At 33.8% G+C, this 21,805-nt stretch overlaps 1 protein-coding gene across 7 annotated transcripts in view; it reads right to left on the bottom strand.

Annotated features, from left to right (window-relative positions):
• The window catches only part of LOC306854633 (sodium/calcium exchanger 1-like), a 43,310-nt gene that overhangs the window by 2,768 nt on the left and 18,737 nt on the right, over window positions 1-21,805 (bottom strand). For 3 of the 7 annotated variants that reach the window (XM_079392806.1, XM_079392807.1, XM_079392804.1), the window contains 6 exons: window positions 10,353-10,459; window positions 7,758-7,808; window positions 5,597-5,665; window positions 4,402-4,529; window positions 2,959-3,058; window positions 481-753 (listed from right to left, as the gene is read on the bottom strand). In XM_079392806.1, the coding sequence (XP_079248932.1) occupies window positions 481-753; window positions 2,959-3,058; window positions 4,402-4,529; window positions 5,597-5,665; window positions 7,758-7,808; window positions 10,353-10,368 (637 nt within the window). In that variant the 5' untranslated portion in view covers window positions 10,369-10,459. Of the gene's footprint in view, window positions 1-480; window positions 754-2,958; window positions 3,059-4,401; window positions 4,530-5,596; window positions 5,666-7,510; window positions 7,585-7,757; window positions 7,809-7,905; window positions 7,924-8,291; window positions 8,313-9,800; window positions 9,905-10,352; window positions 10,460-21,805 lie in introns of all 7 variants that reach the window. The other 4 variants (XM_079392808.1, XM_079392809.1, XM_079392810.1 and 1 more) reach the window with 3 other exon arrangements.

Raw genomic sequence — 21,805 nt, 5'->3', positions numbered from 1 at the left:
AATAGTAATATTGTGAGAAAGTATTTACAATAAAACAATAGTTTACTATTTTAATATATTTTAAAATGTTTTTTTTTTGTATAATAGCAAAGCTAAATTTTCAGCATAATTACTCCAGTCTTCAGTGTCACATGATGCTTCAGAAATTATTCTAATATGCTGATTTGCTGCTAAAGAAACATTTCTTATTAGTAGCAACATTGAAAACTTTTTTAGGATTCTTTGATGAACAGATCACGATGTTCTCAAAAGAACAGCATTTATTTGAAATACAACTTTGTTGTACAATTATTACAATTATTGTAACTGTAATATATGTCACTTTCAATAATTATAATGCATGTTTGATTAATAAAAGTTATATTGAAACACCTTAATGGTCCAAAAAAAGGAAACAGGTTTTAATTTTTCTTGAATTAAATTTATATTATTTTAATTTTATTTGGGGGTGAAATGTGACTTAAATATGTTTTCAAGTACCTGGCACAGAGGTTCCCAGCGCTACAAACACAACCGCAGTTACAGAGTCTTTCAGGCCAATAGTGCATCCAAAATGGGATGCCAGGTCTCCAATGAACGCAGTGAGGACGCCAATCATGATGATTGACACAATGAAACATGCCCAGCCATTCCAGTAATCAGTGGGCGGCACGAACGCAAACAGAACCTTCCAGAACACAGTCAGGAAGTGCATGACGTAATCGAAGCAAGATGGCATCTTTTCTTCCCCACACTCATCATCATCATCATCCCCTTAGGAGGAGAAGAAAAAAGGAGAGAAGATTTGAATTATGGATTGTTTGTTTGTTTCCTGTGAAGAGACAGGCTGTCCTCTTACTCCAGGGAACATCAGTGTGTGGTAAGCATAAAACTGTTACACAGAATGGCTGACACCAATCAAATCTAATAAATCAGAGGCAGAGCCGCAGAATGATGCTCAGTATCATCTCTGTTTCACCAAATATCACACTAATTAAAACATCTTATATTTAAACATTCAGAAATTAAAAGATTTATTTCAAGCAAAAAAAAAAAAAAAAACCTTGGCAGGTGAATGCCAGGTTTCTATTTGAACAATAAAGGTTGGAACAATAAAAGGCGGTGCTATATTGTGAATGTAAAGGGCATTATTAGACACATTACCAAACGCTGTGTCAACATTTCCACTGGCTTTGGTAAAAAAAACAAAAAAAAAAAACATTATAAGTTACTTTAATTGATTTTTCAAAATAATAAAAATTATTTTAAAATGGCAACTTACATATATTCTATGTATTCATAAATTATGTAAACATTTACATAATTTGTATTTCTAATTTGTAATATTATTTGCTTAATTATTCATATTATTATTAGTGTTCATTTAATGTTTAATAATAGGTAATGAATTTTAATTAATTCAAATGTCTAATTCTATATTTACATTTATTTTACATATATACATTCATATTTCTATATTTACATTTATAAAATATTTGTATTTTTTTAAATAAAAATATACTTGTTAAAAAGTATTTATTAGTTAATTATTTAATTATTCACAGTATTTTAATACAATATCGCACATAGTTCTTTAATGTATAATATTTACAATTACAGGTTATCCACACCATATACATTAAATATTTTCATCAAATGTTAAGTTTTAAGTGTGCATGAATTTAGGTGTGAGAGCAACGCAGTCTTTAACGGGGAAAAAAGATCAATGATTCTTTTACATAATACAGTGCCATCATAACAAAGGAAGTTCATTTTGGTTCACAACTGGAGCGCTGCTGAGTAAGTCAGCCTTCTATAAACCACCTAATGTCTACTTATGAGAAATATTCCCCAGGAATTCAGATTATGATCTTCCTCCCTCTCTCCTCTTGGCTCAGGCTGTACTAACAAGCTCTGTCAGCTTCAGTCAAGCCTGTCAGAATGAGTGCTTGTGTATGTGCTTGACTGCATATGTGTGTGTGTGTGTGTGTGTGGCAAAAGACACAGAGTCACAGAGCTTTGTGTCGACACATTCCTTATTAATATGCTGTGCTTTATGACGAAAGACACTTCAAAAACCATGTGGATGGAGGGTGAAAGCAAAAGGCCTTGACATTTTAGAGATGAGAATGGCATGGCTTGTATTTGGTTATGCTCGTAGTGAGCTTGACTGATGGCAGAAGAATTCTGAGTAAAAAACAAACCCATAAGAAACACACAAATGTCTTTTTGTTGCTATTTTCCCTGTAAAAGACAGAGTTGCTCTTCAAAATCACAATTATTGCACAACTAAAATTAACATTCGGCAAAAACAATTGTAGTGTATATAATATTAAATTATATATTCTTGAAAAATTATAAATAATAATAAATATGTTAAAAATAAATAAATAACACATCATAAAATAATATATTTAAAAACAAAGAAAACATTTTTTTTTTTAATTTATGCAAAAATAGAATTATAAATGTAAAAAAAAAGATTTTATGACAGAGAAAGGAGGGAAAATATTCAGGATTATGTAGACTGATATTAAGACATTATGAATGCAACAGTATTATTTTGTTTCCTACTCAATACTGAGATAAACAGGTTCTTGGAAACTCCAAATTTATACTGAGAGCTGTCTGCTTGTGAGAAAAAAAGCCAATTATGATTATCTTCTCTCTCCGGCACTGCTATGATTGACACTCTGTAGATTTGATGAAACATTTAATTGCACTTCAGTCTGGCTACAAGCAGGCATTCAGCAACCAACACATTTTAAATTGCAATGGTGCGCTAATTAAAGACGTGGCCAAATTAGCACAGTGATTGAGCAGCAATTACAACATGCCTTTCAGAGATGAAACAGCAAAATAGCCGTGTTTTCTAGCTTTCCAACTGTCGAATCTGTCATGTCAAGTCTGCAGAGGATTGTGTTTACAGTATGTAGGCACTTAATGGAAAAAAATGACAGCATTTTCTCAGTGACTCACCTGAGCTGACAGTGATGGCCTCTACAAACTGGTCTCTCCAGCTGTTAGTACCAACCAAAAGGGCCAAGTTGGTTTTCTTTATGAGTTTGTCGACTGTGCTCTGGAAGGGGTTAACATCATTACAACTATGATAACAAAATGTAAAACATTTAATGCTTTACAAAGGCTCATTTGCTAACATTGGTTAACCATGTAAACATGAACTACCAATTAATAATACTTCTACCTCATTTATTATTTCTTAGGTAATGTTAATTTCAACATTTATGTATACTTTTTTTTTAATGTAATTTGTTAACATTAACATTTTGTTAACGGAAAAAAAATCTCATTGTTAGTTTTTGTTAGTTACTACATTACCGAATGTAAACAAAACATGGTAAAGTGTTACCGGTTTAATAAATAAAGTCCATCACCTCATGTCAGCCCAAAACCTGTATGACTGACTTTCTTAAGCCCGAGACACACGATTTTCGGCTGTCCCAGATTTCTGATTCGCCACGATTGTTTCACGATGCCAATCTTTCGTCTGGGACAGCCGAAAATCGTGCAGTGTGTCTCGGGCTTTACATGAAACGCAAACGGAAAAACTTGCCACTAGTTCTTAGCGTACAATGAAAGGGATTCCAAAAAGTGAAAATGAAAATGGCTTTTGGAATTTGAAATTATTATTATTTTTATTTTGTTTTTTTCATTTCAAGAATTTCCATTTTGTCTGTTCATTTCAGATATTTCTTTAAGATATCACAAAGTAACAGCATAAAGTGCATTCAAGGAGAAAAAAACAAAAAATCAAAAAAAAAAACAGATTTTTCAGATTAGTAAAAAGATTTCCAATAAAGTGTATTGTTTCCTGTAGTGCAGCCAGCGAGAAACCTGCCAGCCAGAATCCAAAATCGTATTCATAACAGCCCAGAAACTGATTTGTCTGGATGGCATCGCCTTTCGATTATTAAGGTTGTAGTGAGTATTACACCAGCAGAACATCATAATTCTGTGCAATTCAATCAAATCTTTTGGATGCGAGGAAATCATTTCGCTTTGAGGCCGAGCAAATTAATCTGACAGACATGATGAAAACTAATAACCCCTCTGATGCACAGAAGCAGTGCAGGAGAGAACCGAAGAGGTGAATTAGAGATGGAAAGTGGACATTGTTAACATGTATAAAGTGACAGGCAGTCTGAAAGGTTGCGGTAATAGCTCTGCCCATGTCTGCTGTATCTGAAAAGCAATTAAAGGTAGAATGGTCTCCAGCTGCGGCTACTTCAGCAGGACAGGATAGCATCGCTCATGTCCAGATGCTCTGTCCTTCAAGGGCTTCTAAGCCCTCATTCATGCTTCAAATGCCATCGCTCGACCTCAAAGTAAATGCCTGTGTGAACATAGATGGGTGTCTGAATGCATTTTTCATGACAGATTCTTCATGAGCAGAAAAGGTACCTTAAACTCATAGGACTCCTCAATGATTACTTCGAGTTTGACATGTTCACCCAGTGTCGGGCGACCCATTTCAGCAATACGCCTCTCATCCTTCTCTTTCTTAGAAAGGGTCTCTTCTTCCCCGTCCTCTGAGAGAGACAGACAAAGCAAGAGAGGAACAGAAAATTTGATGGGGAAAAAAACCCAAAGAGATGGTAAGTAGCAGGGAGTCTTTCATGAAATTTATAAATGCATTGTAAAACAATTGGCTCACTCACATGACGCTACACATTTCCAGTGAACAAACATGTACACTTGTACGATTATATCATTTGCAGGGTATAAAAAAAGCCATAACATCTGCAACGTGAGCTATGCTATACTTGTTGACACGCGTGAGAATGCGATGCTGTCAATCTGGACTTAGAAACAAGTTTGAAGATGTGGACCTTTTGCAAGGTTTAAAATTACATCATCATTACATCATCATTGAATGGATCATTGATAAAAAATATTTAAAGGAACAGTTCGCCCAAAATAGAAAGTGCTGTCACTCCCAAGTTGCTCCAGCCCACTATTATTTTCTTTCTTCTGTGAAATCCAAAAGAAGATCAGAATGTCCAAGCTTCTGATTTCCATACAAGGAAAGTGAATGGGGGGGACTATGGTTGAGAAGAAAAAGTCAGAAATGCATTAGGATGACATTTTTCTACTTGTTGGGTAAACTATTTCTTTACAATATGTGGCCCAGTACTGCACAACACAACAAAATCGCCACAACACAATGCATAGGACTAATTTGTTGTGTTGCGATTTGTTTCCATTGTGTTGTGGAAAGTTTGTTGTGTTGTGGAGATTTCATTGGATCGTGCACTACTGGGCCATACCTTTAGGATAACACAATAAAACAGTTCCACACCAAGTCTATCAGCATGTTGCATTGATTAAAAACATTTTTCACATGATTAAATGCATGCATTTAGCATTCAACATCTTCCAAACCTGTGAAGTAAATACTATAGCTCTTGCATGTTACACTAATGAGCTGATGATCTATTATCTGTTTACTACCTCACAATCACTTTATGAAACAAGATGTTGGGTTAATTGGCTCAAACATGCACACACCATATGAGATCACACGTTTATAGTGACAAAAGGAAAATGAATTAAGGAAAAGAAAGAGAAATGGAGGAAGAGGAGAGGAAGTGGATACCTGTGACGCTGATAATGGTGGAGGGGATTGGTTTGTCTCTACCCTGCACTTTCCGGTACACATCCCTGCCTGATGAGCCCAAACACATTCACTGAACAGTGTTAGCACAGATGCTAACAGATCTACGCAGATTTAGCCTATCTATGATGCTGCACAACTAATACATTTTTATGAAGCAGATGACAAAATTTTAATTATCACTTGAAAGAACAGTGCAAATACGAATTGCCTCTTTGATATATTATATTTTGTATATATAAAAAGTATAATAAACAGAATTAATGAAGTCATTTAATGAAATAATTACATATTATAATGAAATATATCAAAAAGTAATGAGGTTAAATGGAATATTTGTAGGCCTATACTTTTAAAAATGTCATAAAAAGGTGAAATAAGTCTTATAGGCTATAATTAAGGTAACGAACACTCTGATGATGTAATAATTATTAGCAAACTGTAGTTTTATGACACCACATGATGTCAACTTCTAGTATGTAAAATCAACCACACCTTTGCCTGAACAGAATTCATTAAATTCTTCTACCTGGCATCTGCTCATTTTAGTACACACTGTTCTCTCAGTGATTACATTTTTCAGCAACAGACACTCCTTGGACACAGTATTCAAAGTGTAAATGTTTTTGGGAAAATCAATGTGCGTGCCGTCACAGTTGAGCGAGTTTGACAAGACAGTTACGAAAGCACTGACACGTTAGCTTAAGGCAAACGAGCTATGCATTTTCATTAGGAATCAGCCCATTTGCCTTTGGGAGCAATGCTAATGACGGTTACTGGATAGGTGACAGTGGGTGTTGTTGCCCATCACACAATGTCTTTGTGAAACTTTGTGGCGTGCAGCAAATGTGGCATTTCAAAACAATCAGCATAGTCTAGCAGGTTCAGGGCACTGCAACAGAAATAAATCTTAACTTAGTGCTTTGAATACAACTTGAAAATTAGACCGTAATAATGTTTTAATTGAGTACACAGGCAAGTTAGTTTCAGAAATTGAAGTTAACATGTTTATTTGCTATTAGAGATATGGTCTGTGTCTGAAACCTTAAAAATAATGGTAATTATAAAGAAAGTGTGTTTGTTTGTTAGTTTGGCGATTTGTACCGGCCAATTCACACTGCACTGACAGATGCCGACCAACGTAGATAACCAGATTATAGTGCATCACTTCTCAAACGTAGATAACCAGATTATAGTGCATAACTTCTCAGTGTTCAATCAGCCAAAACAAGCTCCCAAAGGACAGGGGTAACACCCTGATCAGACAAAACCTGATGAAGTGTCTGTAGCAGTTTGCCGATGCAGTGTGAATTGACCATAAGAATAAAAAAAAAAAGAAAAAATAAGTGTCTGATAGAGTGGTTATAAAAAGAAAATTACATTTAGAATTTAAAATGATTTACTAATTATAAAAATACAAAATGTATAATCAATTTATAATCAATTTAAATTTCAAATTACATTTCTAGAGAGAAAAAAGCATTGTAGTCAATATTTTCAAACAGTCAGAAACTATAAAATGATTTTATTATGAGTTATTTATTAAATAAAATTATTATTTATAATAATATATTTTTATTAAAAAATATATAATAATTTATAGTACAGTTTTATATATATATATATATATCTTGATACAGTAAACATTTTTTACCCACTAAGAAACAAGCATTGTAGTTTTTTGGAAACGGTGGAGAAAAATTTATTATTATTTGTCAAAAATTATTATTATAATTCATAATAATGCTTATTTAATTAAATATGAATAAATTATACTAAATTTTGATTCAGTGTATTTCCCCCCCCATTTATGAATCAATTTATACCAACAAAATAGCAATGTAGTCACTATTTTCAGACACAGCCATGACAAGCAAAATCAAATCCCTACTTAACTGGTCATGTCAAGTATTTTTGCTGTGAAAGTTGCGTAACAGGAAAGAAATCAAAGCAAATTAGACACTTAGTATCTGTCTCTGGACCTATTTGAGTAAATGAGCCTATCAAGCAAACACACCAAGCCTCTAATTTACACAGTGTGACACACAAAGACTCCGGCTCATCATCAAGCAAACAGTTACTAAACACACCCGATGTTATATTTAGTCTTCAGCTAGGTGAAAAGTAACATTTAAACTCTTACCATAAAGCTTCTTATCTATCAAAGAAAAGATTATCATCAAAAATATTAAATCTATGACTCAGAATTCATTCGCTTGGTTAGCGAAGAAAGTTAGCTTAAGTAGCTTGTAATGAGTTAGCCGAGCATTTCCAGTGAAACATTACTGTACCTGTCTTCACGAATCCACCTAAAATCATAAAAACACAGCAAAAATGAACTCACTCTTTGTTCATTTCATGTTTTACAGATTTTAATAAGGATAGAAAATGATGTTGGTATAGGCCCAAATTAATGTGTAAATGCATGTTAGCATAATTTGATTGTTGGCTATGCTGTTTCACCAGCACCAAAATAATATTAACCAGCATGGAGAGTGAAAAGGGAACGAGATTGGTGGGTGATCTTATCAGCATCTAATCAGCATTTAATGTTTGATTAAATTTGAACAAAGAGCTTGTACATATTCACAAATAATCATCTGCATCCTCATGTGATGAGCTGAACATTTGAAGTGATTTACAGAAATAAAGAGCAGCGAAAAAAGAGACAGCTTACCACATTCATGCAGCAACATAGCTGATGTAGACAAATGAAGAAGAGACAGGACAAAAAAAGAAAAGTAATGAAGAAACGGAGATAAAGACAGAGTAAAATTATTATGAATGAGCCAACAGAGTAACACAGATAGGGTTGGTGTGCAAGAAATTTGTGTTGCTAAATATAGATGACTCCCGGTGGGACTGGGGCTTAGAGAAAGTCTGACTGTGAATTCATCAGAAATCATCAACACTGAGAAACAGGGGAGTTCTGAATACAAACTACATTATACTCCATTATGTTCGCTATACATAGAAAAGTTTGGGGTCAGTGAAATATTTTCAGTGTTTTTTATGAAGAAGTCTCTTATGCTCACCAAGCGTGCATTTGATTGAATACAAAATACACTAAATATAGAAATATTAATACAATTTAAAATGTCATTATATTCTAAAATGTAAATGATAGCAAAGCTGCATTTTCAGCAGTCATTACTGAAGTCTTCAGTGTCACATGATCCTTCAGAAATCATTCTGATCATTTCTTATCATCAGTGTTGTAAACAGTTGTGCTGCTTATCTTTGATGCGTTTTCCCAGGATTCTTTGATTAATAGAAAGTTCAAAAGAAAAGCATTTATTTGAAATATATCTTGTGCAACAATTGTTCTTACTTTCTTACTTTTCTTAAAAGTACATTCTTTAAAAAAAATCATACTGACACCAAACTTTTGAACATTACAATTGAACATATTCATTTGGTTTAATTAATTAATAAATAACAATAGCAATGTAATAAATGTCCCCTGACCTATACTTAAAAGTTAAAATATTGTAGTTTTCCAACTAATAGAGCAATTCCACTTCATAAAGTTCAACTTTAATGTTTTAAAATAACATTTCACTTCAACAGATTGATAAACTTGACTAACTGGATTAAGATAAATGGACTAAGATAAAACAAACATAAATATCAACAAAATATATATGACTGCCACAATGTCTTAAATTATCTTAATTTAGGGGATTCATTGTGGTTAATTAGATGAATTACTGAGCATTTTTATTCAACTGACAGCCCTAAAACATTGAAAAATTGATTTGAAAAAATCTGAAATTTGAAAAATTGCTGAATCAATCTTTTTCTGTCAGAATAAAATATGAAATCTCATAGGCTCATGGAATTTGGCAAGAAACCCAAGTATGTGCTGCTCATTATGCTTCCAATTGTCCTTGCCCCATCCTGGCCTGAAGGACCAACAGCTTTAGTAATGGCCAGAATCCTCACATTAAAAGTCAGCCAGTTATGCCTACTCTCTGAGAAAGCTCTTAACCTTTGGCCAGGAGGGAACATGGAAGATAAATCCACTGAAATTGAGCAGCAAACAGGAAGAAAGCGGCATTACTGCAACAGTAGAACGACAGTAGAGGATCAGCTTTGAAGGAGGAGCGGAGGAAGGGAAAGACAGAAGCCAGAATAAAGGCAGCTGCAGAGACAGAAAAAGGCTTGTTTCTTTACTATCTTTCACCTGTCCATCCCCTCCTCCTCCATTCTGGTTCCTGCAGCTCTATGAAGAAGTTTGCATGCTTGTCATACTCCTCATGGTCAAGAATTTTAACCTTTATGGTCTTCCTGTGGAGGGAACATAAAATCACATTTGAGGTATGAAGTGTGCTTGTGTGTTCAATTTAGGCATATCAGATGCCTCAAACCAGCAAGTAAATGAGCCAATCAAATCTATCGATAATTATGACCTAAGACTCTCTTTTCTTATTTGATTCATCAGTCAATTTTGCTCCAGAATTTTGTAATGGATAAATTATTATTCATCCTCTTCAGAAGTCAAGAATTGTATAGAATCGAATCAAATTTTGGGTCACAAAAGGCCACTGAGATGAGAGTAACTAGATAAAATACTATTTTAAGCATACGTTAGGTCTAAAGATGTTGTAGGCCAACTAGCAGAGATTCTTTGGCCTGTTGGATTTGCATATTATTAACACTTCCTGTTCAGCCCAGAAGATGGCAGCCCACCGAGGCTGTTACAGGGCAGTGGGACCAGGGGAAGACGCAGTCCCACCTTTTCTCTCACTCATTTCCACCAATTGTGGCTCTCCAATCTCCAGGAAGAAGTTCTTATTCTTTTCATACTCCTCGTCATCGATTATATTGATCAGAATAGTTTTGCTGAAAGAGAAAGAGAGAAAGAAAAGAGCACAAGTTTGCAGACATGAGAGTGCACAAGGAAAGGCAAAGAGTGAAAGAATAGAGTAAAACATGCTAGAGAAATAACCAAAAGCAAAATGAAAGAGTATGGACAACATAAAAAGTTATTAAAATGCTCAGTACACTCAAAAATCATTATTATTATTTTGTTTGTTGTTGTTGAACACAGGATATCCATAATGTTATTTTCCATACAATGAATGGGAATTGCTTTTTTATTTCTTTTTTTTATAAATTAAAAAAAAAATTATTTATTAGAGAAAAAAATGATTCATTCCCTGAAGAAAACTGAAAAATCTCTATGACATATTGTGGTCAGTCTGAATGAATTGCTCATCTGCACATGCTGTATCTATCCATTGACTGTTTTATATGCTCACATTCACATTGAGCAGAATATACATAATATAATGTGAGAGAATCAGTGGCAATGGAAAGCATTTGAAAAATGATCTGCAATCACAGCTGTGTTTACTGGAATATACTGGCCTAAAAGCCCTTTAAGTGCTTCTGTCTGCTTTTGAGTATAATATGCCAACAGGCTCTCCCTCCATCTACCTTTATTGTTACTTTTCAAATTACTTTAACCATTACACAATGCACTGTAACAAGCCACTGCCAAAAAAATTATAAATAAATAAAAAATCTTAATGGAGCAGTTCACCCAAAACTGAAAATGTACTCTCACCCATCTAAGGCCATCTAAGATGCATATGAGGTTTTTCTTCATCAGAACAGATTTGGAGAAATAAAGTAATACATACTTCACAAGTTAAAATACTTGTTTATTTTACAAGAAATTGTTTAACTTCACAAGAAATGAAATGATGGACTGGAGTTGTGTGGATTACTTTATAATGACGTTTTTATCAGCTGTTTGGACTCATTTTGACGGCACCCATTCACCGCAGAGTGATGCAATGCTAAAATTCTCCAAATCTATTCTGATGAAGAAACCAACTCATCTAGGCTACATCTTGGATGACCGAAGGTTGAGTACATTTACAGCAAATTTTCATTTTTGGGTCACCAATTCCTTCAGGAGGAAGGGTTTGTCTGATGGACATATTTATGATCATGATATCAAGTCATGCAGAAATTATTTAAAATTAGATTAAGTCTAACAGTTTTAGCCAGCTCTTGCTATTCATGTGTGCAACATGCATAAGATAATCAGCGAACAGCCTGTGGGCGGCCAGTGGGCGTGTCATCTTAGGCTGAGACTAAGACAGAACAGACAGAAAGCTAAAACACGTCCCTTGATATACTCTCTACCTTCATCCAGGCATGTGCTCAAAATAAACCCTTCCTCCTGTAGTGGGCATATAAACTCCGCTTGCCACAAAGTCCTGAACCAGCACACCTCTGCTAGATAACAACACAGAGACTGGAAAAGCGTAGTGGGTGATTCTATGAAATGGGCGCCTCTTTCAGCGTGATAAGGTGATTTTTAAAGATTTTGAATAAGATTTTATTCAGAAAGTGCATTCAGAAAGTTGATAGTTTAACACTTTTATTAGCCTCAAGGTTCAAAGTGCTTCAAAGATGATGTACAAACATTCAATTTTCAACTGGTTTAATACACACAATCACAGTAATGAAGTTGAAAAATTACGATTAAACAAAATTTAGCTAATGACAAATCATAAGAAAAGTGATAAAAAAGAGGATACTTTAAATATAAAGTTTAGTTTGTGAATGAGTTTTAAGTTTTTAATTATTATTATTATTATTTAGGAAGTCTTCTTTAAAATAATGTTTTCAAAACGTGTATATTTATTAGGACAAGATATATGATCTATGTATGATCTAAAATACAAAAATAAAGCTGGCATCAGCTACTTGTGAATGTTTACACGTTTATGTGAAGAACACAAATAGCATTCATTTTGTAAAATGACCCTAGTATTTTCGAAAACAAGCCCTAGCTAATATAGAATGCATTCTATTACATATAATTTCATTAGGCACATATTTATAATTTTAATAAGTAAAGAGCAGACAGGTTGCTCTTTTCCTTTTTCGTGCCAATAAGACTGTCCATCTGTCTTTCTGTGACTGACAGCCTGTAATGACTCAAACCACAGACTGATAAACTATGACAAGAACAAAAAGGACAAACAGAGACAAAGCCCTGCGGATGGAAAAGAACACAGTGCCATAGTGTGTCTCTGTGTACATAGTATAGGTTTATGTAATAGTAAGGGTTTACAAGGCCTGGCCCCAAAGACATGCTGCACTGCTTGTTTAATGTGTAATAATACCAAACAGGAGTGTTTTTAAAAGATTCAAAATAATAGTTTACTTATAAATGAAAGTTATGTCATTATATATTCAATTCATACATGGTATATCCTGAAATTAAAAAGGTTCAAATTAGTGTAAGAATGTGCTCCTCTTTTCCCCATTTGCCCTCTGATTCTATAGAAAGCAACATAAGCAGTCCGTCAATTCATTTTATGGGACAATCCACAAGCTACCATTCCCATGTCTGATGATATCCAGAGGCACTTCTGCTGCAGCAATGCTTACCAAATATGGAGAGTAAACTAATGTGAAGAGCGGTGGATACTTCCCTTATACACAATTTATTCTTACGTCAAGCTCTCTCATTTTGCATACAACACCAAACATGATTCTTGACTAAATGGGAAGAACACAGAAATTGATTTTCTGCTAATAAAAACAATGCCAAATAACAATAATAATAACAGAAATTTAAAAGGAAGTTTAAATGGATACGTCATTTGTTTAAAAAACTTGTATGATTCACTTTCTTTCTTCTGTGGAGTTAAAAAAAGTGATTTATTGTTAACTAAGACTATTACAATTTGTTTCCATTTTCTTAAATAAAGCTGAAATAAAATAAAATCGATTTATTAGATGTAAAAAATAAATGTTTTCATTGCAACTAACTAAAATAAATAAATACATTTAAAAAAAAGTTGAATTACTACAAATGAAAAAAAAAAAAACAATCTAAAGCTAAATGGAATTATTAAAAGCAAATAAAAATGACAAAAAGTACTAAAAACTAAAATCAAAATGAAAATGTAAAGTCTAAAATTAAAAATCTAATTAAAAAAAAATAATAAATACTATATATTTTCAAGGCAAGACTTTCAGTGAATAAATAAATAAATTGCTGTCTTTTCTTCCAAAAGCTATCACATGGCTTCAGTATTGTGCATACTGAATATAGTGTAATATTCCATGTCCTTTAATGAGGCTTTTTGTCCTTTTTGGAGCTTGACTTTTTGGAGCTTTTGAAACATTCTGTGAAATGTATCCTTGTGTGTTTCACAAAAAAAGACATACACAGCTGAAACAACATGAGGGTGAATAAATGACAAAACTTTCATTTTGTAGATGAGATGTTCTTTAAAAAGCTTTTATTAGCACATGCTACATTGTTAACATCTTGCTTTAATTGAGCTGTTATGTTCTGTTATTTTGAATCAATGGTTTACAACAACAACATGGGCAACAAATATGACTTTAAATGCTAAAAATGCTTAAAAGCTTTAATCAACAATGACCTTCCACTAGTGTGCAAACCACATGAATGCATCTATACAGTTTTATGACCTATGAAGAAGCAGGGTTTACTTCAGATTTTTCATAAAGGTTTGTTTAACCAACTGTGTCTGTGTTAATATTTCAAGCTTGAGTAAAAAAGATGCCAGCTGGTTTTAAACAGGAAGGCAAGGACAGAACTAACCTGCAGCACAGAGCGCCATTTGAAAAATCACTGTGACACCGGCTTGAAAAAGGCAAAGACCCATTTTTGCAGGTTATAAAGCAAAAACAATGTTGTTTGGTACAACCACAAATTGGTAAGCAGATCTACAGACAGACAAACAAAAAGATCCTTATATAATATTACTCAAAATGCATATACATGACACAGCAGGCATACATTTGAACAGTGTCAGCGTAGTAAATTCATCCGATGGAAGTGATGTATACAGGTACATCTAAAAAAAATTGAATATCGTGAAAAAGTTCATTTTTCACGATATTCAATTTTTTTTCATTTTGAAACTTTCATATTTTTTAGATTCATTACATGTAAAGTATAACATTTCAAACGTTTTTTGTTTTAATTTTGATGATTAGAGCTTACAGCTCATGAAAGTCAAAAATCAGTATCTCAAAATATTAGAATATTTACATTTGAGTTTCAATAAATGACCATCACTACAGTATAAATTCTGGGTATCTCTTGTTCTTTGAAGCCACAATAATGGAGAAAACTGCTGACTTGGCAATGATCCAGAAGACGAACATTGACGCCCTCCACAAAGAGGGTAAATCACAGAGGGTCATTACTGAAAGGTGTGGCTGTTTACAGAGTGCTGTATCAAAGCATATTAAATGCAAAGTTGACTGGAAGGAAGAATTTGGGTAGGAAAAGGTACACAAGCAACATGGATGACCGCAAGCTTGAGAATACTGTCAAGCAAAGCTGATTCAAACACTTGGGAGAGCTTCACAAGGAGTGGACTGAAGCTGGAGTCAGTGCATCAAGAGTCACCACGCTCAGACGTCTTCAGGAAAAGGGCTACCAAGCCACTTCTGAACCAGAGACAACATCAGAAGTGTCTTACCTGGGCTGTGGAGAAAAAGAACTGGACTGTTGCTCAGTGGTCCAAAGTCCTCTTTTCAGATGAAAGTCATGTTACTGTGCTTGATTGGCCAGCAAACTTGCCTGACCTGAACCCCATAGAGAATCTATGGGGTATTGTCAAGAGGAAGATGAGAGACACCAGACCCAACAATGCAGATGACCTGAAGGCCGCTATCAAAGCAACCTGGGCTTCCATACCACTTCAGCAGTGCCACAGGCTGATTGCCTCCATGCCACGCAGCATTGATGCAGTAATTCATGCAAAAGGAGGCCCAACCAAGTATTGAGTGCATAGAAATGAACATACTTTTCAAAACTTTTCATACTTTTTCTGTTTAAAATATACTTTTTTTAGTGATCTTATGTAATATTCTAATTTTCTGAGACCCTAAATTTTGCGTTTTCATTATCTGTAAGCCATAATCATCAAAATTTCAAGAAATAAAGGCTTGAAATATTTCACTCTATGTAATGAATCTATATGGGTTATGGGTTTCACTTTCTGAAATAAGTGACAAAAAATATTGACCTTTTATTATTAATATTATTAATTTTTTTAGATGTACTTGTAATCTGCATGCAGGAAGCCAGTTATATTTATTCTGATAACAAGGCATCAGTATGTCAGCTGAAGCATTAGAGCCGCATTGCTTATATTCACTATAGTTATTCTGCTCCAAAGAAAAAGCAGAGATCCAGATAAATTATACAGAAAATCCAAGGTTAATGTAAACAGACACTGAAGGATAAATGCAGATTTATGTAATAATGTTTAACTATATAATGTAAAATATAATGTACTGTTTAATGAATAACATATTGCTAGTTTTATTGTGATGACATATTGATGCCTGATGAAATATTGGCTAATGAAAGATAACCTGATCTTGAGAGTCTTCTGAATAATTTAAGAAGAGTCAGCAAACAATGCATATTCTTTCATGTGTTTCTTCTTGTCAATATAGCGCCGTTAATTAAAAGGGTCGCCTGAGCTTTTAGCCTGTGTTTTTAGTCAAATCCCAAAAGGTTTGTTATTACATCCAGATGGTAGCATAAAAGGGATTTAGCAAAAGTGAAATGATACATAGAATTATAGACTTGAAATAAAATAAATACTAACTAAACTAAAAAAAAAACTTACGCATTTTATTTCAGCAACATTTTTTTGTTTAGTTTAATTTGAATTACTAAAATAACTCAAACTTAAACTTAATAACAAAATATATATACTGTATATATAAGAAGCCCTAAAACCAACAAAACACAACTAAAGCTAATGACACTGCTGTATTGAATGATCTTTTTGATATTACTAATCTATTCGAATCAGTTGTGTGTAATTTATGCACTATTTGTATGACATACAGACACAAGGAAGCTGTCTTAGAAGAAATCTATACAGAACTAAAATGTTCAACTACGACTACTTTTAGTGGCCCTATCTTATCTGGTTTGTGATTGACCCATTGAAATCCAGTTTAATGCCATGAAAATTTCTCCACTCAAAAGGCTAATCAGCGCCAGCGCTTTTCAAATCAGAAAGCCCCTGGCTCTTGACTCTCAGATGTTGACTGTGAGCTGGAATATTCATTAGCTGTTTTCTCTAGTCCACGGCTGAAGCCATGCTACGAAGACCCATGGCTTAGTAAGCCTATTGAACTGAAGCGATGTGTAAAGCCAGGACTCATATGGGGCTCAGGGTGAACCCCTGCTGTGTATTGTTACCATAGCCAGGAACAGACTGCTACTTTCCCTTCCAAGAGCTGTAATGGGATAAGATCCATTTTTCTGGCTGCCTTGAAATTTCAAGTTCTCTCTCTCTCCGTCTCTTTTCCTGGTGGTTGATTACAATAGAATGCCATCTGATCAGTGTTCATTCACAGGCTGAAAGAACTGATAGAAAAATGAACAAGCGTTTTATAACCCAGAAGTTAATGGACAGGATTACACAAGCGTGAAGACTGCTTGCCAGACACAGGTCCAGATCTACAGCAGTGTGAAAGACATGAGACGAGGGAAAGATGAGAAAGAGACTGAGGGAATAAAAGAAATACTGGATACACGATAAATGTGACCATGGACCACAAAAGCAGTCATAAGGGTAAATTTTTCTAAATTGATACATCTAAAAGCTGAATAAATAAGCTTTCCGTTGATGTATGGGTTGTTATGTTAAGACATTATTTGGCTGAGATACAACGATTTAAAAATCTGGAATCTGAGGGTGCAAAAAAAATCTAAATATTGATAAAATCGACCTTTAAAGTTGTCCAAATGAAGTTCTTAGCAATGCATATTACTAATAAAAAATTAAGTTTTGATATATTTACAGTAGGAAATTTACAAAATGTCTTCATGGAACATGATCTTTACTTAATGTCCTAATGATTTTTGACATAAAAGAAAAATCAATCATTTTGACCCATTCAATGTATTTTTGGCTATTGCTACAAATATACCCCAGCGACTTAAGACTGGTTTTGTGGTCCAGGGTCACAAATGATCTGGCAGTTTTATAGAAGCAGGATGAATCCATATATATATATGTGTTCTTGGCAGAGGCTATCTAAGCGACTTCATATAATATTTTACATGGCATATATTAAACTTAAACTTCATAAAATAAAATACAGAATTCAAAATAGCTCAACTGGTGCTAACAACACTATAGAGTAATAAGAAATTACTTTTATTAATTGAAGCTGAAATAAAATAGAACACAATTGTTAGAGGAAACACTTTAAAACAAGAATTAGAAATAAATAAATTGAAGTAGTAATTAAAAGAAATTGAAATTAAAAGAAATTAAAGCTAAATGAAAATGTAGAAAAGACAATTGATTAAAACAAAACTAAAATGTAAAAAAATATATAAAAATATAAAAATAAAAGCCAATTCAAAAGATTATTAAAAAGCACAACAGTATATAAATAATACTAATATATACTTACAAATTAGAAACAAAGAGCAAGAAATGTAATTACTAATAAATTCCCATCTTCCTTTGTTGCATGGCATCAGCTTGGATCTTATGCTTAACATCTCATTTTGAAAGCAAATCAAAGAAGAAGAGTCAGAACAAAATCATGACAAATCATGACAAAAATTGAATGATGATGATAATGATAAAAATGTAAACTATTTCTTTGAAGGCTGTAAAAAAAAAAAAAATAGGCAGACATTTGTAAGCTGCAGGGTGAGAGATGACAAAATCATCTGTGCTTTAATGACACATTTCTCTCAAAGCTATAGCTGATCAGCTGACATGTAATTGAGTGACATGAGGCTAAAGACTGAGATTAGAGACAGGAGAGTGTTCTTTGGGACACATCAAGATAAGCCCTTTATGTACCCTACAACACCTGGGACAAACCACACACATTTAAATACACACATGCTAAAATTTACGCCCTTGATATTCAGATCACAAGAAGTATAATCCACTTATCTCGATAAAAGTATATAAGATATTAGTCAACATTCAGCCTGTATTAAACAGAAAACACAACTCATCCACTAACATTCAAAATATGACCTTAAATGTCAGTTTTATTTCATTTACTGCCCTGTTTGTCATCAAAGCAACAGAAATAGATCATTTTCTGTTGACCTGACGTTGTCTGTCTGTTCTCCCTCCTGGGGCAACTGCAGACGGAGATTCAGGGCAATGAGAGCAGCTGAGTTTGGATCAGCTTCCCCTGGCAACATAAGTATTTGCCCTGGGAATTGCTGCGGGCCCAAGCAGGACCTCCACTGGTGCAAAAGCCTAGCAGAGAATATCTCAAGAAGCTCTTTTGATGGCAAGTATTCTGTCTGTCCCTCACCATTCGAGGTCATGAGTTGTTTATACATTGCATTAAAATCCAACTCAACACATTGTTTACACAAAGAATAGTCTGATCTGTTGTTTCGACATATATTCTATAAAATTGAACCTAAATTTAATATATATATATATATATATATATATATATATAAATATAAATAATTTTGAATGCAAATGCATTTGGGCAGCACAACAATATAATGCACTATAAAAAATAAAAAATAAAATTATTTATTTTGAGATTTGCTAAAGAAAATGAACTCACCCTCAGGACATCCAAGATGTAGACGAGTTTGTTTGTTCAACCGAACAGATTTGTAGAAATTTTGCATAACATCACTTGCTCACTAATTGATCCTCTGCAGTGAATGGGTGCCATCAATGAGAGTCCAAACAGCTGATAAAAACATCACAATAGTCCACAAGTAATCCACATGGTTCCTTTTTCACTGGACAAATATTTTAGCCAAGAGCAATGGTTTGAAGTTAAAAACGTCTTAATGATGGACTTGTTTATTACCAACATGCAGCTTTTCACAAGACATTTACTGATGGTTTGGAGTCATGTGGATCCTTGTGATGTTTTATCAGCTGTTTGAAATCTCATTCTGACAGCATCCATTCACTGCAGAGGTGATGTAATGCTAAATTTCTCTAAATATGTTCCAATGAAGACAAACTCATATATATTTTGGATGGCCAGAGGGTGAGTACATTTTCAGCTAATTTTAATTTTTGGATGAACTATTCCTTTAAGAATCAACTGATATCAATAAATAGATAAATAAAAAAGAATAAATTTAAAAGAAACAAATTAATATAATAAATAAAAGAAAAGAAAAAGATTACTGACACAATAACAATGTTTACAATGTAAACAAAAACTTGCTGAGTGCATTTTAAGCATCAACATTACAAGAAGTCCACATGCAACACTCTTGACAACATCAAACTGGGCACAAAAGTACTCAAACCTAAATGTGATACTTTGAACAAGCAGCTCTCCAAATCTGGCACATGCTATTGTCAAACCCTTTTATATCCCATCTTTCTGGGTAGAAAGAAAGAAATCAGTGTGCGCACAAGTTTTGGAGTCTATAATCTTGCAGGCAAAATTTTTCAGCAGGTTTTTACAGTGCACTTGACAGCTGTGAAATGTCTAGCATGCTTCAGAAAGAACTTCAGCCTGTGCTTGGGGACAAAATGACAGCAGGAAAATAGTGTCAGACGAAATGTCATGCTTTGTACTGCTCTAATCAACTGATGGAGTTGAAGCATCAAACTGTGAAAATGGACCTCAGATTTGACGAACAATGCATCTGCACAAATCTTTTGCACAAGACTAATTATTTGTTTATATATGCACACAATACTAGTCTCACTAAATCTCTCTTGCAACCTTTAAATTTCAACATAGAAATATTATGTAAAACATAAGAAGCCAGTAAGAGCATCAGAAACAAGCTGTAATCTTGGGAATTAATAGATTTAAATGATTTTACTAGTGTAGAAATAACTCTAATTAAACTCTTAGTAGGAAGATCAATGTTTCTCATTGGTTTACTCTATAGCCTAAGCATTCACAAAGAGTAATAACTAGCCAATAAAAATATTTTGAGCAGAACTATTTTCTATAGAAGAATACCAAAATGTAACATTGAATTTGAAGACTTTTTAAAGAAATGTACACATTTTATAAATAAACTTTTTAAATAAAATATGTTATTTCCAGGTGTTCTGTGTCCGTGGGAATCCTGCTAGGCAAAGCTACAAAACATTTTTTGATGTAAATTTTAAGAGTCCAGTCCAGTCAATATTTGAGATATCTGAGATCTTTTAGGACGTCTAGTTACTTGTTTATTTCCTGGTGTCTTAACATGCTCAATATCCTGTGACACAATCTTTCCATCTTTTCTACTTGTATCCCAACATCTGAAATGGGAACAGAGTAGTCAATGCCGTAGTTGGCTGTATTATAATTAAAGGTCAAACTCTACATTCAATCTGATGTCTTGTGTGTATGCACTCTGGTATAGCACATCTCTGATGAATCAGCGTGACATTAATCTTCATGCTATTACTCCTGGAATGACAGCTACAGAAACATGCATGACTCCCAAAATGTTGTCATTTCCAGGCAGTTTAACATTTTTGAGGTGTGTAAAAGTGTCATGACCTAATTTAACCTGTGGAGGCCCACAGTGTTCTGTAATTGGACCGCTGTCATTTTGTAAATACTGAACACTTGATCTGTATTCTTTGAGCTGTAGTAGATCTTGATCTGTATTCTAGTTTGTGCAGTAATTACGTATTTTATAAACCACATTTTCTGAATAACACAAAGTAAATCTTCAGAAACACAAATACCCAACTCAGTGTGACCAAGGTAGGAGGACAGATGGCTTATTTCAAAACCAGGTTACATTCCTAATCCTCTTCTTTTTGTCTACCACGTTCACCCTAATCTGTTCAATGGCTTAAGAAATGCAAAATATTGTTATTTCTCGCTAACAAAGCCGGGCCTGACAGTAGATCTAAACCAAAGCTTTTTGAAAAGATATGAGCAAAAAAAAAAAAAAAAGAGAGAGACTTCAATAAAGCTTCCAGGAGACAGGTGGTAGGAGAAAGGGGAAAGTCCATTTATAAGGGCAAAAGGTGAATTTTTTTTTTGTAAAGAAAAACTTTTCAAAACTAAAATGAGATAAAAAAAAAAAAAGAAAAGAAATATGATGGATGATAAGCCAGCCTTCATTTCAAATAAGCTGGGCACTAATGCCATCCATCCATTAACCAGTAGTAAATATAATTCCATCTCCATTCTGTCACTGCTTCTGATGGAATGCTGTCATTC

Source organism: Barbus barbus, assembly GCF_936440315.1.
Source record: "Barbus barbus genome assembly, chromosome: 35".
In the NCBI taxonomy this organism is placed as follows: Eukaryota; Metazoa; Chordata; class Actinopteri; order Cypriniformes; family Cyprinidae; genus Barbus; species Barbus barbus.
This window is presented reverse-complemented; position numbering and strand designations above follow the sequence as displayed.